The sequence below is a fragment of the Pempheris klunzingeri genome, chromosome 10 (assembly GCF_042242105.1).
Source record: "Pempheris klunzingeri isolate RE-2024b chromosome 10, fPemKlu1.hap1, whole genome shotgun sequence".
Lineage (NCBI taxonomy): Eukaryota > Metazoa > Chordata > Actinopteri > Acropomatiformes > Pempheridae > Pempheris > Pempheris klunzingeri.
In genome coordinates this window covers 25,897,811-25,916,834 of record NC_092021.1, presented here as the reverse complement: position 1 = coordinate 25,916,834, position 19,024 = coordinate 25,897,811, and the positions used below count along the sequence as shown (strand labels likewise).

Sequence of the window (19,024 nt, the reverse complement as noted above, 5' to 3'; positions counted from 1 at the left end):
CGAGCAGGGAGATGAGAGCACTGCGTCGTCGTATCTCCATCATGTCGTCCTTTCTGATAACTGTGGCGTCGTTTGTGTGGGTCACAAGTTAGTCACAGGGCCGTGCTTTATTTTCCACACACAGAGAGCGAATCAGATGTCAGTTTACACTAATTCAAAAGCCATGTTACAACAGGACACGGGGGACTGAAAAATAGACTCATGATACATGAACACAAAAGGTACCGCTGTGCTCGAGCTTGTAACAGAGAATTGTTGGTGGAAAACCTGTCTAGATTGGCTACTTGGTATTTTGTAGAATGACAAAGAGTAGCTGTCTTTGAAATAATCTTTTAACACCCACAGTGCCCAGCGGTCATAGTGTAGTGCAGAAAAACACCATAGTTAACAGTCAGACAGTCGTTTTAATCAGGGAAGAAGCATCAAGGGCTGTCTGAAGGCAATGCAGAGCAGCAGTGAAAATACTCTAAATATAGTGTACACTTAAACTTTTATAAATTTAGTTGGTGTAAATGCGTCTCTCTGCTGATCCCGTCGTCCTGGTAGTATGGATATGGACTCACCGTAATGAGATGATGGTTAAAAATGGGCTTCTACAGTCATGACAGCTGGGATGTCTAGACATCCCCCAATGAATGGTATCACCAGATCTACGTGGTGATTTCTATCCACGTCCCTCACACCGCCCCCCCCCCACCATTTACCTATGTATAGAAAACCCAGTTCAGTCAGCGGGCCATGCAGCTGCAGCACCACGGATGATAAACGACGCCGTGGAAACAACACTGAGAAATGGGAGCTTTGAATGGGAACGCTTGGAGTAACTGTCCTCAGACTGGTGAAGTGGTAGGTGTTATTGTTCCAGCCTGGTTATGGTTGACCATGGTGGCACTTCATAATGCCCAGGAGAGCCATTTGTGGGAGGGTTATGTTTATGGAAAGGTGTAGCATCGGCCAAGGAAGAAAGATCCATATCCAACTCATTAACAAATAATTAATGGTGGAGGTCTGTGTCCCTTTGATTCAGAGATGTTTGTGATAGAAATGTATGTCTCAGAGACATGTAGCGGAGGGAGATGCATCCAGAATTGTTTTGGTAATCTGCAAATTTTGCCAGAGATGCCACTGCTCATGGTAAGATGACTTTTAAAATGAGTTGAGCTAGAACAGAGGAAGGAAACGGCATGGGGAAAACAGTCAGCGGTGGCTTTCACACATTCTCTTATGTAGGAACTACAGATTAGATTGGTGTCTATTCTGAAACCAGCATCCCCAGTAATCACTGTAGCACGTCAGATTCAATCAATCAATCAATCAATCTTTATTTATAGAGCGCCAATTCACAACAGCGTTATCTCAAGACGCTTTACATGAAGAGACCCAACGATTCAGGAATTCAACATTACGGATTCAAGAATCCCCACATGAGCAGCATCAGAGAGAGAGACAGACAGACAGACAGACAGACAACTAGCAGTGACTACAGCACCAACAATAGGAGTGTGACTAAAAGATTAGCAGTATGATATTATTGAAAAACATGACAAGTGTCCGACGATCCGCAGCAGTGATTCATGAAGCAGAGAACCACATCAGCAGGACCAGGATCCACAGGATCCACAGGATCCACAGGAACCTGAGAGATGAGAAAGCACAGAAAGATTGAATTGTTGCATCGACTTCTGGCTACTGATGAGTTTATAACCCCAAGGAAAGATGTGACAGAGGGGATGAAGGATGAAGGAATGGAGGAGAGACGGGGAAGTGAAGGACTGTGGTCTCCAGGAGTCGTGCTGAAACTAGTGATCAGTACTTATTGTTATTCTTCATATTACAAATAATAAAACAGCAACACAAGCGAGTGTCATCTCCCTGGAGGACAGCAGTGGTGACAGGACCTCTTTCAAAACAGAGAAAAAACAGACACTTGTTTGAATTGGTTTGCATGAGTGCAGCACTGTAGTTTTTTTTAGGGACGAAACCAAGAACAAGACAGAGGACTAGAGACCCGGAGAGAGGCAGAGAAAGGCAGAGCGAGAGAGGCTCTTAGACCTTAAAGGACGACATGACCATTTAAGTACAAAGCGTCTCACCAAATCCCACCCCTGCCAAACACTGGAGGAGCAGTCCTGCTCCACAATGGCTCCCTGTCAGTTAAAGCGATGGGATCAAAGTGCGATCGCTCAGCGCCAAATTAAGAATTGGCCCGCAGGTTTCCAAGGCTTAAATTTCAAATAAATCTTTTTGAATTCACAGTGGAATTTAGTCCTGCTTCTCCATAACCAGCACAGCCACACACACGCTGAATCAGAGCCATACGGGCCTGATAATAAATGTGCTTTGTACCAGAGCTGCAACACACCAGCTGTTGGATTTATGATTGGGCTGAGGATTGGAAATGGGATCTCTGGTCTTATGAAGAGTTTTTTTTGTTTTTTTTTTCCTCAGTGTCATCACTCTTGGAGGCAACAAAGATCTGCAGGGATGCCTGTATGATGGTGATTGTACTAAACTAGGACAGGGTCAATAATGGGAATAAACGAGTAGACACTACACTTCTGTATCAGTTACTAGTCAATAGTTTTGGGAGCAAAGCTTTCCTTGGCACTTTTTTGCATTGTCACCTATTTATCTACTAAGATTTGTATGTTTTTTTTTTTTTAACATGCCAAAACATCTCATAGTAGTTGAAATTTGCATTGTGATTACCTACAACTGTCGTACCATAAATGTAGAAAGACTACTGATAGTCATTGTGGACAAAGTGTCTCTGGGCAGCAGTGACCAGGAAGAACTGCTCCTCGCTACAGCTTGAATAGACCAAAGCTGCACATACAGGATTCAGTTTAATCTCCATTTCTCCCTCGAATGCCACTTTCAGGTTGTCCTGTCGCATCCCTACAGCCACTGTTACCTTTTTAGTGGACTCTCAACAAACCTAACTAAAGAAATGCAAAGAAAATTGTCACTTCGCCGTTGACTGAATTGCTCTTGCACATTGTTTTTGTCAGGGGGAAATGGGAGCATCTTTAAGGATGTTTCTCTATAAAGGCTTGGTGATAGAACCTCTCAGTCATCAGACTCCTTTTCCACACTTGAAAAAAGCTTATCTAGCCGGGCAGCAAACAACCAGGCTTAGTGCGCATTTGTTCTACTGCCAGCCTGTGCTAGCTGCAGGAGATGGACTCCAGTGTTTGGCATGAAGGCATTAGTCAGCCAGCCATGATGTAGGTCACAAGGGCTGCATGTGAATATGGTCACAGGCCGAGGGCTGTCGGGGCTCAGGTGTTGTCCTGAAACATACAGCGAGGAAGATGGATGGATTATGTATGAGCGTGCACACATATGTGAGAGGGAGGTGCACAGGAAAGAGAACAAGAACGTCTCATTTTTCCCTGCTAAAGATGAAAGATCATGATCTGTGCTAAAGTACATGTTTTCACGGCTTAGTATTGTTTACATTTGGCGTCTGATGACTTTATTTTTGTGAACAGTTCTGACAGTGTTCAGACAGCCATAAAAGGAGAGTAACTGATCGCTAATTGATACATACAACACTTGACAAGTGGGAGGAAGGAGTTTTTGGACAAATGATTTGAGACAGAAAGGAGTAAAACGCTAGGATGGATAAGACGGCTAGGAGCAAAAACAGGAGAAAGAGAAGATGTGGCTGTTTTGTGTGTCACTGAGAGGGTGTAGCTGGGAGAGGATGTTGTTAGGACGGAGAGGGAATTGAAAGAATAAGAAGGGATGCTATTACACACCCACAGTTAAGCTTGGGAGAGCTGCTACACACACAGCAATACAGCTTCCATTTGAGCCAACTGGGTCATGGGGAAACAGCAGGATATGAAGGCTTTCTTATAGTTCATGGTGAAGGGAACCCTGGGAGCTACAGCGCACAAGAAGCAAAACCTCCACGGCCTCACCGGCCTCCAGCACGGGCCTCCGCTTCTGGTGCTTGCAGGTGGGCAGGAGGGCAGACTCGTCCAGGCCGCTTACAACAAGTGGGACTGTTGCCGTGAGAGCTCTTGCCTGACAACAAGCAAACATTCATGTTGTCAGAGATGGACTGTGGCGACACTTCACAGGGAAGAGGAAGAGATTCTTGATCTTTGTCCAAGCTCACCTTCACCCACTTGTCCTGAGTAGGATGTTCACAGCGGCCAAGTTTCCACTAGCCCACTTTCATGCATCTATCCCTGCAGGCTGTATGTAGTACAGTGATGGTTTTCTGCTGTCCACCTTTCAAGGACTTTATCTGTTGTGCATTGGCACTGCAGACTCTTCTGTAGTAAGGTTAAGAAACATGCTTCCTAACAAACGGACTTGCAGCAGTGACCACTCACACACATCATAGCTAACGATTGTTTGTAGAGCCAGTTTATGAAACATGCACGTTGTCCTGTTAGTCGGTCAAAGTCAGTGATTCAGTCATTACTGTAACCTGGAGGGGCTCGGCTGGGACTGCACCCAGGTGGCTCTGTTGGTTTCAGCTGATTCATCTCATTCTATAAGACTCTATAAGCTTCTTCATAGACAGTAGCTCCAAGACACACTTGCCCCACTCCTTAATATAATCATCACTTAACATTGTAGTTACTTCTGTAAAGATGTTGAAATGCTTTTGGCTTTGTCTTTTTTTTTTTTTTTTTTCCAAGCATGTGATGAGTAGACATTTGTACGGCTCGTGCAAGAGGAAGTTCAGCTAATCGTTTGTTTGTGGGTTGGCTTGAGATGTTTGAGTGCAGGCAGGAACCTGAGGAAATCAAAATAAGACTGACTGTCTACTACTGAAACTACTGAAAATGTTCTTTTTACCAGTTACTGATATACATATCTAATATTAGATTAGTTTGAAGTAAATCCATCAGTAGTTGCAGAGGAGCTATCAGACTTCCAGCAGCTGCAGAGACAGGAACAAACACAGGTATATTTTCTATTTGGAGAGTGAATCTCTGTATATTTGTTCCAAAATGGACGCCAGATAAACTTGAGGAACATTTACTGTACGGGACATCAGCTACTCGGCTTAACCATCACATACCACTGGTTTACAAAATCTTCAAATGTACTTGTATGTTTGATCTTGAGTAGAACTTCTTGAGTTCTATTCATGCTTGGATTGATCAAGTGTTTATCAGCATTAAAATAATTCTTCTTTAACTGAACACTCAACATGATACCTTAAATGGACTGAAACAGATGTATGTGTGACACAAAAAGCTGTTTTATTATTTTGGCCAGTTAAAAATATGCTCAGCTAGTGGATTTTTTTTTACTTACAGGTCCCCTTGGCCGGTGGGTCAGATACTTGATTAGCCTCTGGTGATGTGTGTGGAAGCACTGGGCTCCAGAATAACTAGTATTCACCGGTGCGCCCTACACAACATTTCAAGAGCATCAGCACAAAATTTAGTAGCCCTGTTTTCCAAAAGTGGAAAGTGTGGAGCCCTGAACAACAGCCGGAGGCTCAGTGATGACCAGACATGAACAGCAGCCTCGTATGAAAGGGGTTCACAGAGCGGGTCACATGTGTCTCATTGTGTCGCTCGAAGTAACCGCGAGGCGACGAGATGCTGGCGGAGGGGCTTTGCCTCGTTGTTTGTACGTGTGGCAGCTGTGGGATGTTTCTTCAGCTTTGATTAATTAAATGCATGTAAGGAACACATGAGTAGAATAATTAATGCTTCTGTTGTACTCCTACTTTATTCCTCCCGAGCAAATCCATTTTTATCTTGAAAACACTTTGCCTGGTAACTCAGATCTCCCCCTGCAGTCGGAGTACAACCCCGTTCAAATATTCACTAATAGCCCAGTGGTCTTCTTTGCATAATTGACTTGAGTTGCTGTCTATGACCTGTGTGTGTGTGTTGCTATGGTTACATGGCATCTAGTCTGTGCTGCCGTCCTTGGAGCCTTGTGTTTCCACAGCTTCAATTAAAAAAAAAAACCTTTCTTTTCGATACCCGAACAGTCGGACAACTTCTGCTTCTCTGCAGTCATCGTGGAAACTGACTTTTGCTGAGCAGCAAACTTCATGACACCACTGAAGAAGAAATTCCAGTGAGCTAATAAAATGAGGAAGTGATGCCTGACGTGACTGACGTGACCGAAACCTGTTCTTAGGATGCGAGGCAGGGCACATGAGAGGATGTAAGAAAGCTAAAGGTGTAGGCGAGGCGTGGTCATCGGGGTGTTCGCTAGCTGCAGCCCGCTCTCCTCTTTGTCGAGGTAATTGAGTCAGGCAGCTGTTGATGTGCCGTTAATTGCATGTTTGACATTATATGAGACTCAAAGGGAATCCTTGGCGATGCTAGAATGAGTTTGATAATGGCTCGGAGGGAAAGAAAAGAACGATGTGAGATTAAAGACGGAGGAGGGGCGTGCACGGGGAAGAGCGGGAAGAGGGTTCACAAGGCTAATGCGTGTTTGTGTGGGAATGAGTTTGGTATCTTGAAATGTGCACATTACTGTAATTTGTATGATGTGTTTTTCTGTGACAACGTGCGGTCTATACACACACACACACACACACACACACACACACACACACACACACACACGGAGCAGAGTCGGCGCCCATTAGAGATGATGGTGTCAGCTTAGCCTCCTGATTTTCTTTTGTCACGCTCTCTCGCTTCTCACAAACACACACACATACTATGTGAGCACTTATACAGACATTAGCCAGTCATCCAACATCGGCTGCATCTAAATATCACATTTAAATGCATGTTGCTGAGGGCACACTCACTCACACAGGCACAGAGGACGGCATACAGAGGAGGCGTGACACCCTCTGGGTTGTAGAGACACACACACACACACGCACGCACACACACACACACACACACAAATTGCACAAATTGTAATATTGCAGTCACTCGTGCACAGAAACCTTGTCACAGACCGCAAAATAGAGGAAACAAATACGCGTGAATGCACACGCATTCAATACAAAGTGGAACGATGTATCTCACACACACACACACACACACACACACACACACACACACACACCCCCGCCAAGTGAATACAGCACATTTGAAACATTCGTACGAATACATGCGTTCACTGGCTCTAGCAGGTACACAGTAATTGCCATATTGGTGTTGCAAAATATGTTTTCTATCAATTAAAGTCAGACAGGCTGAGTTGCGATATGAATATTTATGAGTTGTTTCCAGGGCGATGTTGCGTAACTCCAAAGCTGTTTATTTTGGTCTCTGTTGGCCCCACATTCAGCGTCTTGATAGAATTATAAAATGGATGCACATTGTGTTGTGTGAAGGATAATTAGTATAAAACGTCTGTCTCTTTCCTGTTTTGTCTTCTGCATTCTTTTCTCTGTCTCATTGGCTTTGTGTCTCACTCTCAGTCCTTTCTTTATCACGTCCTCTTCCCCCGTTATTCCTCTGCGTATCTCTTACACATTTTTTTTTTTCCCATTCAGGCTCACGTGTGATAGATTGGTGAAATGGGTTTACCCTGTCTCTCACAGTGCATGCTGGGAGTTGTCACAGCCCCTATTGAATATGAACAAGAGAGGCGGTTAAAGAAAATGGATGGTTGATGCATGCTGATCAGTCTTTTTCCTGCTCTCTGCCTGTTGTAGCCCAATCTGTGTCCCCCAGGTAATCTTTCCTCCTCTAGACCCTCCGAAGACCCGGTAATTTATTTTTGTCCTGTCGGGCACACGAGTGTGAGTCCTATAAGTCAAACACTATTCATGTGGTCTATCTGAGCTCTACTGTCCCGTCAAGAGGACGTCCGGGGAATTTAAAAAACACGAAGGAGAAAAGTTATAAAATGGACCAAAATATGTAGTTTCAAAACCCACATTTTAACCATTATCATCTTTTCATTTTCAACCATTTTCCAGAGTTCAGGATAAGACGTTGATCTGTCAGGAAAGTAGAGAGCCGGGAGTTATTGTGCCTTGTAATGTACTTTGACCTGATGTCCGCTACAAGGGACATGTTATAACACAAATAACATCTCTGGGGGAACAACTTTGTTTTTTTTTATTATTTTGTCTGATTTTATCTCTTTATTGCCGTACTCTTTTTTCTTCTTATGGTCTGTTTTACTTTAATGAATCATTCTTCAACCAGCATCTTTTGCACAGACAACTTTAACTCCAGTTGTGGTTAGTGATGATTGTTAGTATGGTCTCTCATCCACACGTACTTTCAGCTGATAAACTCCCTTTGCAGCCCTCTAAAGGTGGCAGCTACGTGAGGTCACATGCTCCATGTTACCCTCTCCTCCACGGTAGCTCTCTGCAGAGGCCTGGTGGGGCTGCACATGCTTCTTCTCTCCCTGGAGTCGGCTCAGGTTGCACCGTATAGTCTTATCGAACAGATATACAATAAAGACATCTGCTCTAATGTGGCTGGCTCAACACCTCACTCCTCCTCTGCCCTCCACCTTTCTGATCAGCAGTAATTTTAGCCTCATTCTATGTATGGATGTACACGTGTGCGTGTCAAAGACCTGGAAAAGGGAAAAATATGTGCATCCTGGCCTCAGTGCTGAGATAAAAGCAAGAGCGGGATGATAAAACATCACGTGGAGGAGTTAATTGATATATAACACTCAATGAGAATCACTTTTTGCTCCACACTTGAATAACACATTTCTTCACACACACTTAGTTTGCACATGTCTCACACACTGAACACCTTGGGTGTGATTGCACCTACAGCTCGTCTTCTTTGGACTTCCTGCACCACGAAGTTTACATGTATTTTTGTTTTTCTGGTCTGAATGCTAATCCAGGAAACATTAAGAAATATTTAGAAAAAAAATCAGCACACAACCATCACCCATTTTTATTGGATCATATCTATAGACTGCATATAAGAAGTGGACACAGTTTCTGGGTCTGAACAGTGAAGCCGATGCTGAAGAGCCTTAAAGCTGCGTCCTCTCTAACGTCCAGCAGGGGGCGACTCCACTGGCTCCAAACAGAAGTCTGATTGGATGGAAGTCAATGAGGAAATGAGGCGACTTCTCTCCTGATTTATCAGCTCAGTGAACATTTTCCTGATGAGTTTCTGCTCTCAGTCTCTAGTTTACAGTCTTCTTCAGCACAGCAGGATGTTCATTTAGTAAATTATGGTCCATTTAGAGGAAACGAGGCCAGGAAGAGGGGAGGGGGGGGGTGGCTTTAGGAATCACTTCTGGCTCCAAAATCAAGATGGCGGCAGCCGTTAAACTAAGATGGTGATTCAGAACGGCAGTGCACGATCCAGAGGGTGACGTCACGGCGGCTACGCCCCCTTCTTACAAACAGTCTACGATTATGTCGCATCCTTACTCCCATCATCCCTCACTGCTGCCCCCCCCCCCCTGAAGAGGACAGAGGCTCACATGCAGAACTCAGGCCTCTCAAAGCTGTTAATGGGTTCAGTCTGAGTTAAAGTGATGTTGTTGTCAAATAAACTGAGGTAAAGGAGAAAATCCATCGCAGAGAGACACACACACACACACACACACACACACACACACACACACACACACACACACACACACACACACACACACACACACACTCACTCACTCACTCACTCACTCACTCACTCACTCACTCACTCACTCACTCACTCACTCACTCACTCACTCACTCACTCACTCACTCACTCACTCACTCACTCACTCACACTCTCTCTCTCTCTCTCAGTATTGTTTTCTAAGAGATGTCGAGCTGTGTAGCTCTGTGGAGGCTTGCAGCTGAGTCCACACGGATCACAGCAGGTCGTCAGTTCCTCCCACACTTCCTGTCTTTTATGACACGGAAGGTCGTTAATAAACAAACTCACATGTTTGCGCTCCGATGACTCGAGCTGTTTTCAATATTTCCTCATATTTATTGTACTTGACAACTCACTTCTAACACATCTTTAGATTGAGAGGTGATCCGTGGCACAGACTGTCACACGTAGAAGTATTGATCCTTGGTATTTCACACTAAAGGAACTGACAACCTAAATACACATCAAGGCTGATGAAAACATCAGGGACTGACTCCGTGTCGGGGGAATGAATCTTCAGTTTCTTTCTTCCCTGTTTAGTTCATATCATGTTCATGTCTGCAATTAAGAACGTCGCCTGGTTCAAGACGCCAAACAGGAAAACACAGCAGCCGAACACATTCACACTGGTTTCAAATGCATTTAGACTGTATTTAAACTGCAACAATTAATCGATAAGTTGTGAACTATTAAATTAATCGCCAGCTACCTTGATAATGTATTTATCAATATTAATTTATAGTATTTTTTAAAGAAAATTATTTGATTCCAGCTTCTTAAATGTGAATATTTTCTGGTTTCTTCACTCCTCCATGACGTTAAACTGAATATTTAGGCTTTAGGAAACACTGATTGACATTTTTTACAATATCTAACATTTTAAAGACCAAACAACTAATTGATTAGTTGGGAAAATAATGAACAGATCAGTCACTGGTGGAAATAATCAATGGTTGTCTCCCACATCAAAAACAAAAAAAAGGTCAGAACTAACAACTGTAGGACCACGTAAGACCATGTAAGACCATGTAAGACCACGTAAGACCACGTAAGACCAGCTGCAAAGTTCCTCCACTCAAGTCAAACTCACAGCACTTACAGGACCAGTTACATCATTCAGAGACGAACGGAGGAAATGAACGTTAACTGGGTCATTTTTTTGGGGGGGGGGACTGTGAACTCAAATTTCAAAATGGTGAACTGTGAATGTGAAGTAGTTCATTTTAATCTATGTGAACTGAAGTGAACTGCTGCAAGTAATGATGATGGTTAAAGGTAGAGTATTGCACAAAAAGCCCCCCTCCCCCCCCTCGATAATGGTGAATAGTCTGATTACACCTTTGTCCCAAAGTGTTTTTAACATTCACTTTCACCCATGCACACACTGATGGCGGGGCCACTTGGAGAGTAACCATTCACACACATTTACACGCCTAAATACAGCTCCTGGAGGGGCCGAGGATCGAACCGCTGATCTTCTGATTAGTTCTCTGAAGTTGCCCCTTATGAACCTGGAGCACAGCTGACACTGAGCGTTATTTGGCTGTGACTGTGTGCAGCTGAGTGAGATTCATTCCTTCAGTAACAGCAGAAGAAGAGTGCAGTGTCATCGTCCTCCCGTCCCCTTTGCTTCAGTATCCCACTGTGTTTGCTTTTCATTACTGACCCACATCCTCATGGGGTAGAGTCGTGTCAACACCTTGGGGCTTCTCCCACCATGTGAAACCAAGGATGCCGTTTCTCATTTTGGCACCGCATGCCTCTTCATTGTGCTCCTCCACACCTGCCCTATTTCCTGGAGCTGATGTAAATTGCAGAGCAGTAGGGTGTGGGGGGGTTTGGTTTCCCATTGAGACTGGTGGTTTTGTCTTTCCCATAATGATCTGAATTAGAAGCGGGTGAGTTTTAGTCTGGTTTCCTGAAGCTGTTTATTGCAGCATTTGCTAACCTGCTTATTTGGTGACCACCTCCACTAACAGCATGATGATAATTTAATGTTCTTTTAATAAATGAAACCTGACCAGAGGTGCTACTTCACAGAGGGAAAACACTTTTTTGTTTTGTTTTCGTCACAGTCTATCACACATCTGTTTCCCAGAGGATCAGTGTTTGCTCTTAAAGTGAATCTTATCTTTAATTAATTTAATCCCCTCCTTTTGTTGTGTGTCAGACTTGGTTAAAATAACTCTTTGTACGTCCGCCCCTCCTAGGGAGACTAGCAACCACTTTGTGGAAGCTAACGGGGGTCCAAACAGAGAGTAAAAGAATAAAACGTACCTTCTGCCTTTTTTCCCACTACCTGCAGGGAGGATGAGGAGAGCCTGCGGGACAAGATTCGGGCAGACCATGAGCGAGCACTGCAGGAGGCAAAGGAGAAGCTGAGAAAGTCACGTGAGGAGCTGCAGGCCGAGATTCAGACAGAGAAGAACAAAGTAATGGAGGACCTGAAGAAGAAGGATGTGGGGCCTAAACCTTTGCCTCCTGTCCCAATGCCCAAAGTGGTGGGCGTCAGTGATGGTGAGCCACCAGAGCCGGACGCCAAAGAGAAACGCGACAAGATCAGAGAGGTAAGATTTGTATTGGGGTTCAGATTTTACTGGGATTTACCTCTATGTGTCATTAACGGGCCTGATATCAATAACTTCACTGCTTCTTACTGCTTGTAGAAAAAGCTGTAGCGTTGAATGTTGAGCAAAAGATCCAATGTGGAAAACTGATGAGAATTAATGGCTTTTATTAGAGAGGAAGGGCCACTGAGCCTTTGTGGATTTCATGTATTCCAGCACGGGACACGAGGGTGGCACAGCGATAGGGGCATTAGCTGTAATAGTTTGGCAGACATACCTGAATTAGTGCCATCAGCTCCCCGCTCACATTGAATCCTGTGAAGAATATCTTCCAGTAGACCGAGGTGAAAACTCACACTCATGGGATGTGTGTTTAAATCGCAGCGTGTGTGTGTGTGTGTGTGTGTGTGTGTGTGAAGGCCAGTTTGTGCTCGACGATACTTTCCGTCTGAATACATGTGTGTTGCCTAATGTCTGTCTCCGAGCCAGCGTTTATTGAAGGCAACAGCAAGCCAGACAGACAGTGCCTGTGCAGAATGCAGATGGTGCTATCTGGTCCCGCTCTCTATAGACACTAAGCCAACCCAGCCTATCTCCTCCTCTCCTTCCTTTCTCCCCCCCCTCTGCAAGTTCTCCTGCATAATTACCTCATATCGTCTCTCTTGAAACAGCACTTGGAGTCAGAACACTCGCCGCGCATGGGAGCTGGCCCATTCACTCCAAACCCGCCTTTGTCTCTAAATGCCCCTTTTGTTCCCTTCATAATTACCATTCAGAGAGAATGCCACACATTCCCAAATGAGCAAGCAAGTAGCAGCTGTATGGGCTACAGCACAGCACAGCACAGCACAGCACAGCACACTCCCCTTTTCCTGATTGCCTTGTGATTCCAAGGTCAAATCATAATCACACACCGCCATACAATTATGACTAGAAGACTAGAGTCCGCCCAATTTACTGGCTGGCCAATTTTATCAGCCGATATTGGCCTGTTGGATGTTATTGGAATCGGCGTATGTGATGTCTGATATGTGCTGCTGTGAAAACTTTTTTTTAAAGATCATAATGCAGAACAAGATGCTTGGGATAATTTAGGAAAGGTGTAATCACTCCATAGTTAACAATGCTCTCAGCACTGCCTGTATCTTCTGCTGCTAAGTTGTCTGCTAGTGTGGGAAAGTTTCGTTTCTGGAAAGTTAATAAACATTTATCCCATCATTCTCCCTTTTTTAATATAACCCCGATATAATTCTGTCCCCGACAACCGTCCTGTCACTCAGGCTTATCACATCTGTTTGCTGTTTTAATAAGGTAGCTAGCCAGCTGTAGTTTGTCCGTACAGTCAGTAACGCTTGAGTCTGTTGACTGTTCACTTCACACTATGTTGTTAGTGAGCTAGTGAGATGTGATTCTGGAAAAAGTCCTCTACAGGACGATAGCCGTTAGCTTGCCAACCCTTTGCAATGAAGCGAAAACTATGCTGTTTGTAGTTTTGCCCTCCAACAACTTAATCCTCCACCCGGCCGTCCATCCCCAGGGGCCGACAGCGGCACACGGTCGGATTATGGATGTAACTCTGCTGTTCCCGAAGCTTTGCTCAGCTTGTTCTTTATTCAAAAGAGGCATCGCTTGGTGGTTCTTTTATTGGCCAAGTTTTGTCTCAGAGAGTCTCAAACTGAGACTTTTGGCCTTCTCCTAAAAGTGGGGGGTCCGGATGTCCACCAGTAAGACATTCTGGGCATCATCTCTTAATTTCCTGCTTTTTGTGCCTTTTTGACATCAAATTAATGGTGGAAATGTTTTTATGTAAAGGAAAACACAACGGTCAGGTGACAGGAACACACATGTAGGCATGATTTATTCTTCTGTCCAGTTTGTGTCTTTTGTTTGAGGGATGATCTCTTTACAAGTGCATGGAGCACCTGTTCACATCAGTGATAAATGAAATCATTTTAATTAAATTAGAAACCAGCAGACGTGTTTCAGCCAGTAGGGTTGGGCCAATGGCCGATAAGTCAGCGACCACTGAGCCTCTGTCGTCGTTACATCTTCATTTAAAAGCGTCCACTGCACCGTGCCGAACACCGCCCTCCCTCACTGTGCTCACAGTGCGAGTGACACGCCAGCGGGGGCATCAGTCGATAACTCTTTCCCCGTCCATGGTAGTGGGGCAGTGCTGAAGTCACTGAAGCTTACTCTCTCTCCGTTTCCACACTGGGGAGGAAGTGACTTAAAGACAACCCTCGCGTTCCCCATTGTTTGTCGTTCGTCTGCATTTTTCTGGGTTCCTCCGTGTTTACTGGTAATTTTGCCGATCCAGACACTCGGGAGCACCAGTTTCAGCGTAAAGATGACTTTTATTCGGGGTTTCCAACAAAGGCAACGGCCAAAAAGACAAATGTAGGGAAAACTCTGCATAAAAGCCTGCTTTTGTAAAGTCTGGTTCATGGAGGAGTATCAGCGTCCATCTTGTCGTCCTTTAAGTTTCATGTAGACCGTAAACAGCAGTCCAGACAGTTTTCACTGTTGAGCCGATCTGTTACCACATTAATTACATCATACCTTCTGTTTGACATGAGGTGTTTCCCGTTTATCTAGTGGACTCATCTTGGTTTGGTTCAGACTTTGGTCCCATGTGCAGTTCATGACCAAATAGGATCAATAATTGTAATCCTGGCTTCTGCGTATAATGTTTAGAGTGGAGTGAAATGATCAGATTTCATTGTTTTCTAGCTGTGAGGGCAATTTCATAGCTATGTGATCCTGCTATTAAGCAACTGCACCATAAACACTGGCACCACCTTTTAATGAATAAATGAAAGTGTACTTTTGCCCGAGCACCATTTAGTGAAAATTGAAAATCAGCCAACTCAAAATAAACCTTTCACACAAGCTATTAGCTCCTCTTCTTCATATTCATATTCATATTTATTACCAAAACACATAATTTGCCCACACAGTTGTTGCGTCGTGTGCTTGCTTGACAAAGAAACTAAAGGAAGTAATGATTTGTCTCTTTGTCAAGAGTAGTCTGAATGTGTTATACAAGCATAAGGAAACAGACGAGAGCTAAATGTCATTTGGTGCTAAAAGACATAAAGATATCGGATTAATTATGTTGGATTCTTGATGCAGCGGTGTCTTAGACATTTTAACCAGCTCATTAGTTTGCTTTGGCAGATTACTGCAGCCCAAACAATTACTGCTAACATAATCCAGTTTATTCAGCTTGGTCTGGTGATCATGATGAATGACAGCAGTTATGAGTCTTATTAATTGATAACATTATATCACCACACCTCTGCACGAGGATTTCTAAGTGAAATACCTGCTGGTTGCAGGTTATTTTAACTGTCGAGGAAACAATCGGGACCTTCTCCAGTTCAGCTGCAGCCATGGAATTCAGGAGAATTGCTCAGATCCAGCTGGGTACATTTGCTGCTCCACCGTATCGTCAGGCCACTCAGACCCTTTGTTCCTCCAGAAATAGAAGCGAACCGGCTTTATGCCTTCCAAATACACATTTCATCGACTGTACAGAACACAAAACCCTCCTTTTCCACCACTTCCATTAACTCAGAACTCCGTGCTCTTTTGCCATTCTGCTAATTATGCGACCCGGACATTAGTGGCCATTAAGGCTTTGTCGGGAGACGGAGAGAGAGAGAGCTGTAGGGCAATAAAAGAAAAGGAATGAAATGAAATGAACAACTATTAACTGTTCTAATACTATTCAGCTGTCGTATCACGAGGCATTGTGGGCCTGTTGAAATAAGCTGCCTGTTGTAGTTAATGGGGCGTGGTGCGAAGGCACAGTTCACTTTCAGTAAGGTTTGTTCATCAATAATGTTGGAAAAACAGCAGTTAGTGCGGACGGTTGACCGCGTGGAGCCCATAATGCAGAAATCAACAGCATGTTAAGTCTAATAGTAGGAGCTAATGTTTCCCCCCAGGTTTTCATTACTTTTTAAATAGAACTTGGTTATTCACGTTGTGTCCTCTCTAATGATTTGGAATCTAGTAAACTTTGTTCCCGCTTCAGGATAAATGCATAATGTCTTGAAATTAGATTGCTCAGTGAAAACGCTCAATTGATGTCGCCGTGTTGTCTTGTATTGGTTCTATTGGTTCATCACAATGAAAAGAGCATGCTAACATCACAGGCCACAATTTGATAATTATGCTTATGTGTTTTTGGGCAGTAGTTAAAAAGCAGCTTGTTGTTTTGTAACAAAGAGGATAATCCACACATAACAATAGAGACGTAGGTCCAGATAAAACACAAACTGAATGTAAATTGGACCTGCAGTAATGTCCTATGGCTACAATGACGAAGCCATGTATGTTATTAACTATGTATAACGATCACAGTGATGGTGAATAGAAGCAGACCTTTCTCACCCTGCATCTTAAGGCCGCTTTCCACACTACAGGCTTTGTAATCAGCAGATGTATCTCTGAAACCAATACGTCTAAAGATGCAGTTTAAGAGCAGCGACAGCGTTCACGTGTGTGGACTTAAAAGCTGGGAGACTGATGGGCTGCTATTCACCGAGGATGGGATCTGTGTCGCAGCCCGGCGCCGCCTGCTGAGCCGCAGAGATTTAAAAGCCGGCAACCGGCACTACGGGGAAAAGTAGAGAAAAGCTGAATTTTAAGTAAACTGCCTTTTAAAGCGACGCTAGCGACAATCAGGCGAGAGCTAGAAACGCAGGAACGGAAGCGTGGTGTTGATCACTACGCTCCACTGATGGAGGGTGATTACAGGACCGCAACACCATCGCTGTGTTAAAACACTTGCTCTTTAAAAAGCCACTCAGTAAATGGTAAAGGCTCAGTATTTGTATGGTGCCTTTCTAGTCATTCACTACTCAGAGCGCTCAAACTGGACAACAGGAAATTAAGGAGAAACATTTCAGGCTAAAACATTTTATTTTTTTTTGTTTCATGCACTTCAATTTTGAGATTTTGCTTCAGGAACATGTCACCTCGCACACTAATGGGAAGAAAACTGCCAATACACACATTTAGGTTTAGACTTCTCCTCAATTCATGACTTTACAGACCGTTTTCTCAAAATGAGTTTTTCTCTCCACCTCAGCAGCACGAATAGACTCTCCAGTTTTATTCCTCTCTATATTCTGAAGGATTTTACTGAGGGCCTTGTTCATATATCATTCAGATTTATAGAACATCTTGTGCATAAACAAAGATGGTGAAAAGTGTTGGTGTTATGGCTGTCGACAGTATTTTCTGAGTCATGGAGTGATTAAAAAGTTCAACCTGACTTTATCCAAAGTTCAGATGTCAGCTCAGGAAATGTATGTAAATTCACACATTTTTAATTAGAAAATGCCTCATTTGCATATGTAAACATGACATTTCAGAAAGCTTAAACTTAAAGAATTAAAAACTGTAATTTAAGTAATCAACTAGTGAAGTTTCATGGTGATATCTATCAGTTCCCTAATTCATCTGAGGTGTCTCCAATGTAGAAGTGTAGAATTGTCCAGTCGAAAAAGAGTAAGAATTAATTAGAAATGACATGATTCAAACGCCAACATGTTGTTTTACGTCAACTGTTTTATTTTTTAGCCGTCCGTGTCCCGTCTACCATGAATTATCTGGAAAACATAAAGACTCTGACACGACCGAAGGATAAGACACTCGCTCTTTTCTCTAAATCTTGCTGTCTTTCTCTTCTGGCAAGTGGCCTGCAGTCAGACGAGGTTTTACACCTCTGTTGTTCCGTCTGTCTGTCTGTCTGTCTGTCTGCGGTGCCTCTTGGGCGGCAAGCTAGCAGGTGAGTGATACAGCTGCTCTGTACGAAGTCGACACACAGCCTCATCTTTGTTAGTTACTGCGCTGCCAAAATACCTCCACATACTGCTCCTCAGCTGATCTTTGCTCGCTAGTTTAGTTTACCGACGCTGATCGGCCAATAGGTTAAGCTGATGGTGAACTTTTAGAGCGCCCTCTGCTGGATCTAACTTGAAGCTACTTCAGACAGTCATCATCGACTGTACATTTTGAATTTGAACACGCCAGTATGATTCGAATATGAGCTCCTTTCGAGTGAAATGTGAATTACACGCTCAGTGCAACACGCGTGCAGAGCTACAGCTTCGCGTGTATCTGTGTGTGAACGCGGCCTCAGACTGCAGGCCGGGCTCACCAATCACTCAGCTGAGTGACGAGCAAACGATTCCAGATTTGAGGCCGGCCTTGGAGAGGGAGCGTGAGTGTGTGTTTCCCCACAGAGCTGTGCACTGTGGTTGTAAAGCCCAGATAAATCGATGGCCAAAGCAGCCCTCTTTAAGTGCGGTCTAAACGGTGCTGCTATCCAGATGTATCGGCCCATAAAGAGACGGCGAAGGTGTCTGATGGCGACGTGGAATATCTGCAGAGATGGCAGTGAAGATCTCCTGTTGTCGTTAACCCTCTCTTCTTCACTCTAGCATCCTCCCTCCTCATCCTCTCCCTCATTCGCTCCCTTCAAAGCCTTGACAGTGCCTGGCAGATGGCCTTGTATGTTGATTGCACACCAGGCCTGTACTGTGTGTGTGTGAGTGTGTGTCGCCTCAGTGGTAGGGCTCAGCTTTTATCATCCTCCTCCACTCTGTCTCTTTCTAATTCTTCCTCCTCTCTTGCTTGTTTTTTTGCTGTCCTTGTATTCCAGCCTTTTTCCTCCCTTTTTAATTCTCCTCCTTGGTTTTTTACCTCATCGTCTCATGTCTGCCCATCACTTCCTCCTCATGCTCTCGGTAACAGTCTCTTCCTGTCTGCCCCCCTTTTTCTAACTCGGCTCAGTGTTTTTTTGGCAGACTCCTCAAAGGAGTCTCCCTCATCCAGCCTCCCCGCACAAGGCCCATAAAATCATCTGTTTTCATAAGAATTGCCGTATTGATTTGTGCTGAA

The 19,024-nt window shown here is 44.1% G+C and overlaps 1 protein-coding gene across 1 annotated transcript in view; it reads left to right on the top strand.

Annotated features, from left to right (window-relative positions):
• man1a2 (mannosidase, alpha, class 1A, member 2) overlaps positions 1-19,024 on the top strand; it is a 122,755-nt gene that overhangs the window by 11,962 nt on the left and 91,769 nt on the right. The window contains exon 2 of the mRNA XM_070837910.1: positions 11,845-12,106. Within this exon, the coding sequence (XP_070694011.1) occupies positions 11,845-12,106 (262 nt within the window). The remainder of the gene's footprint in view (positions 1-11,844; positions 12,107-19,024) is intronic.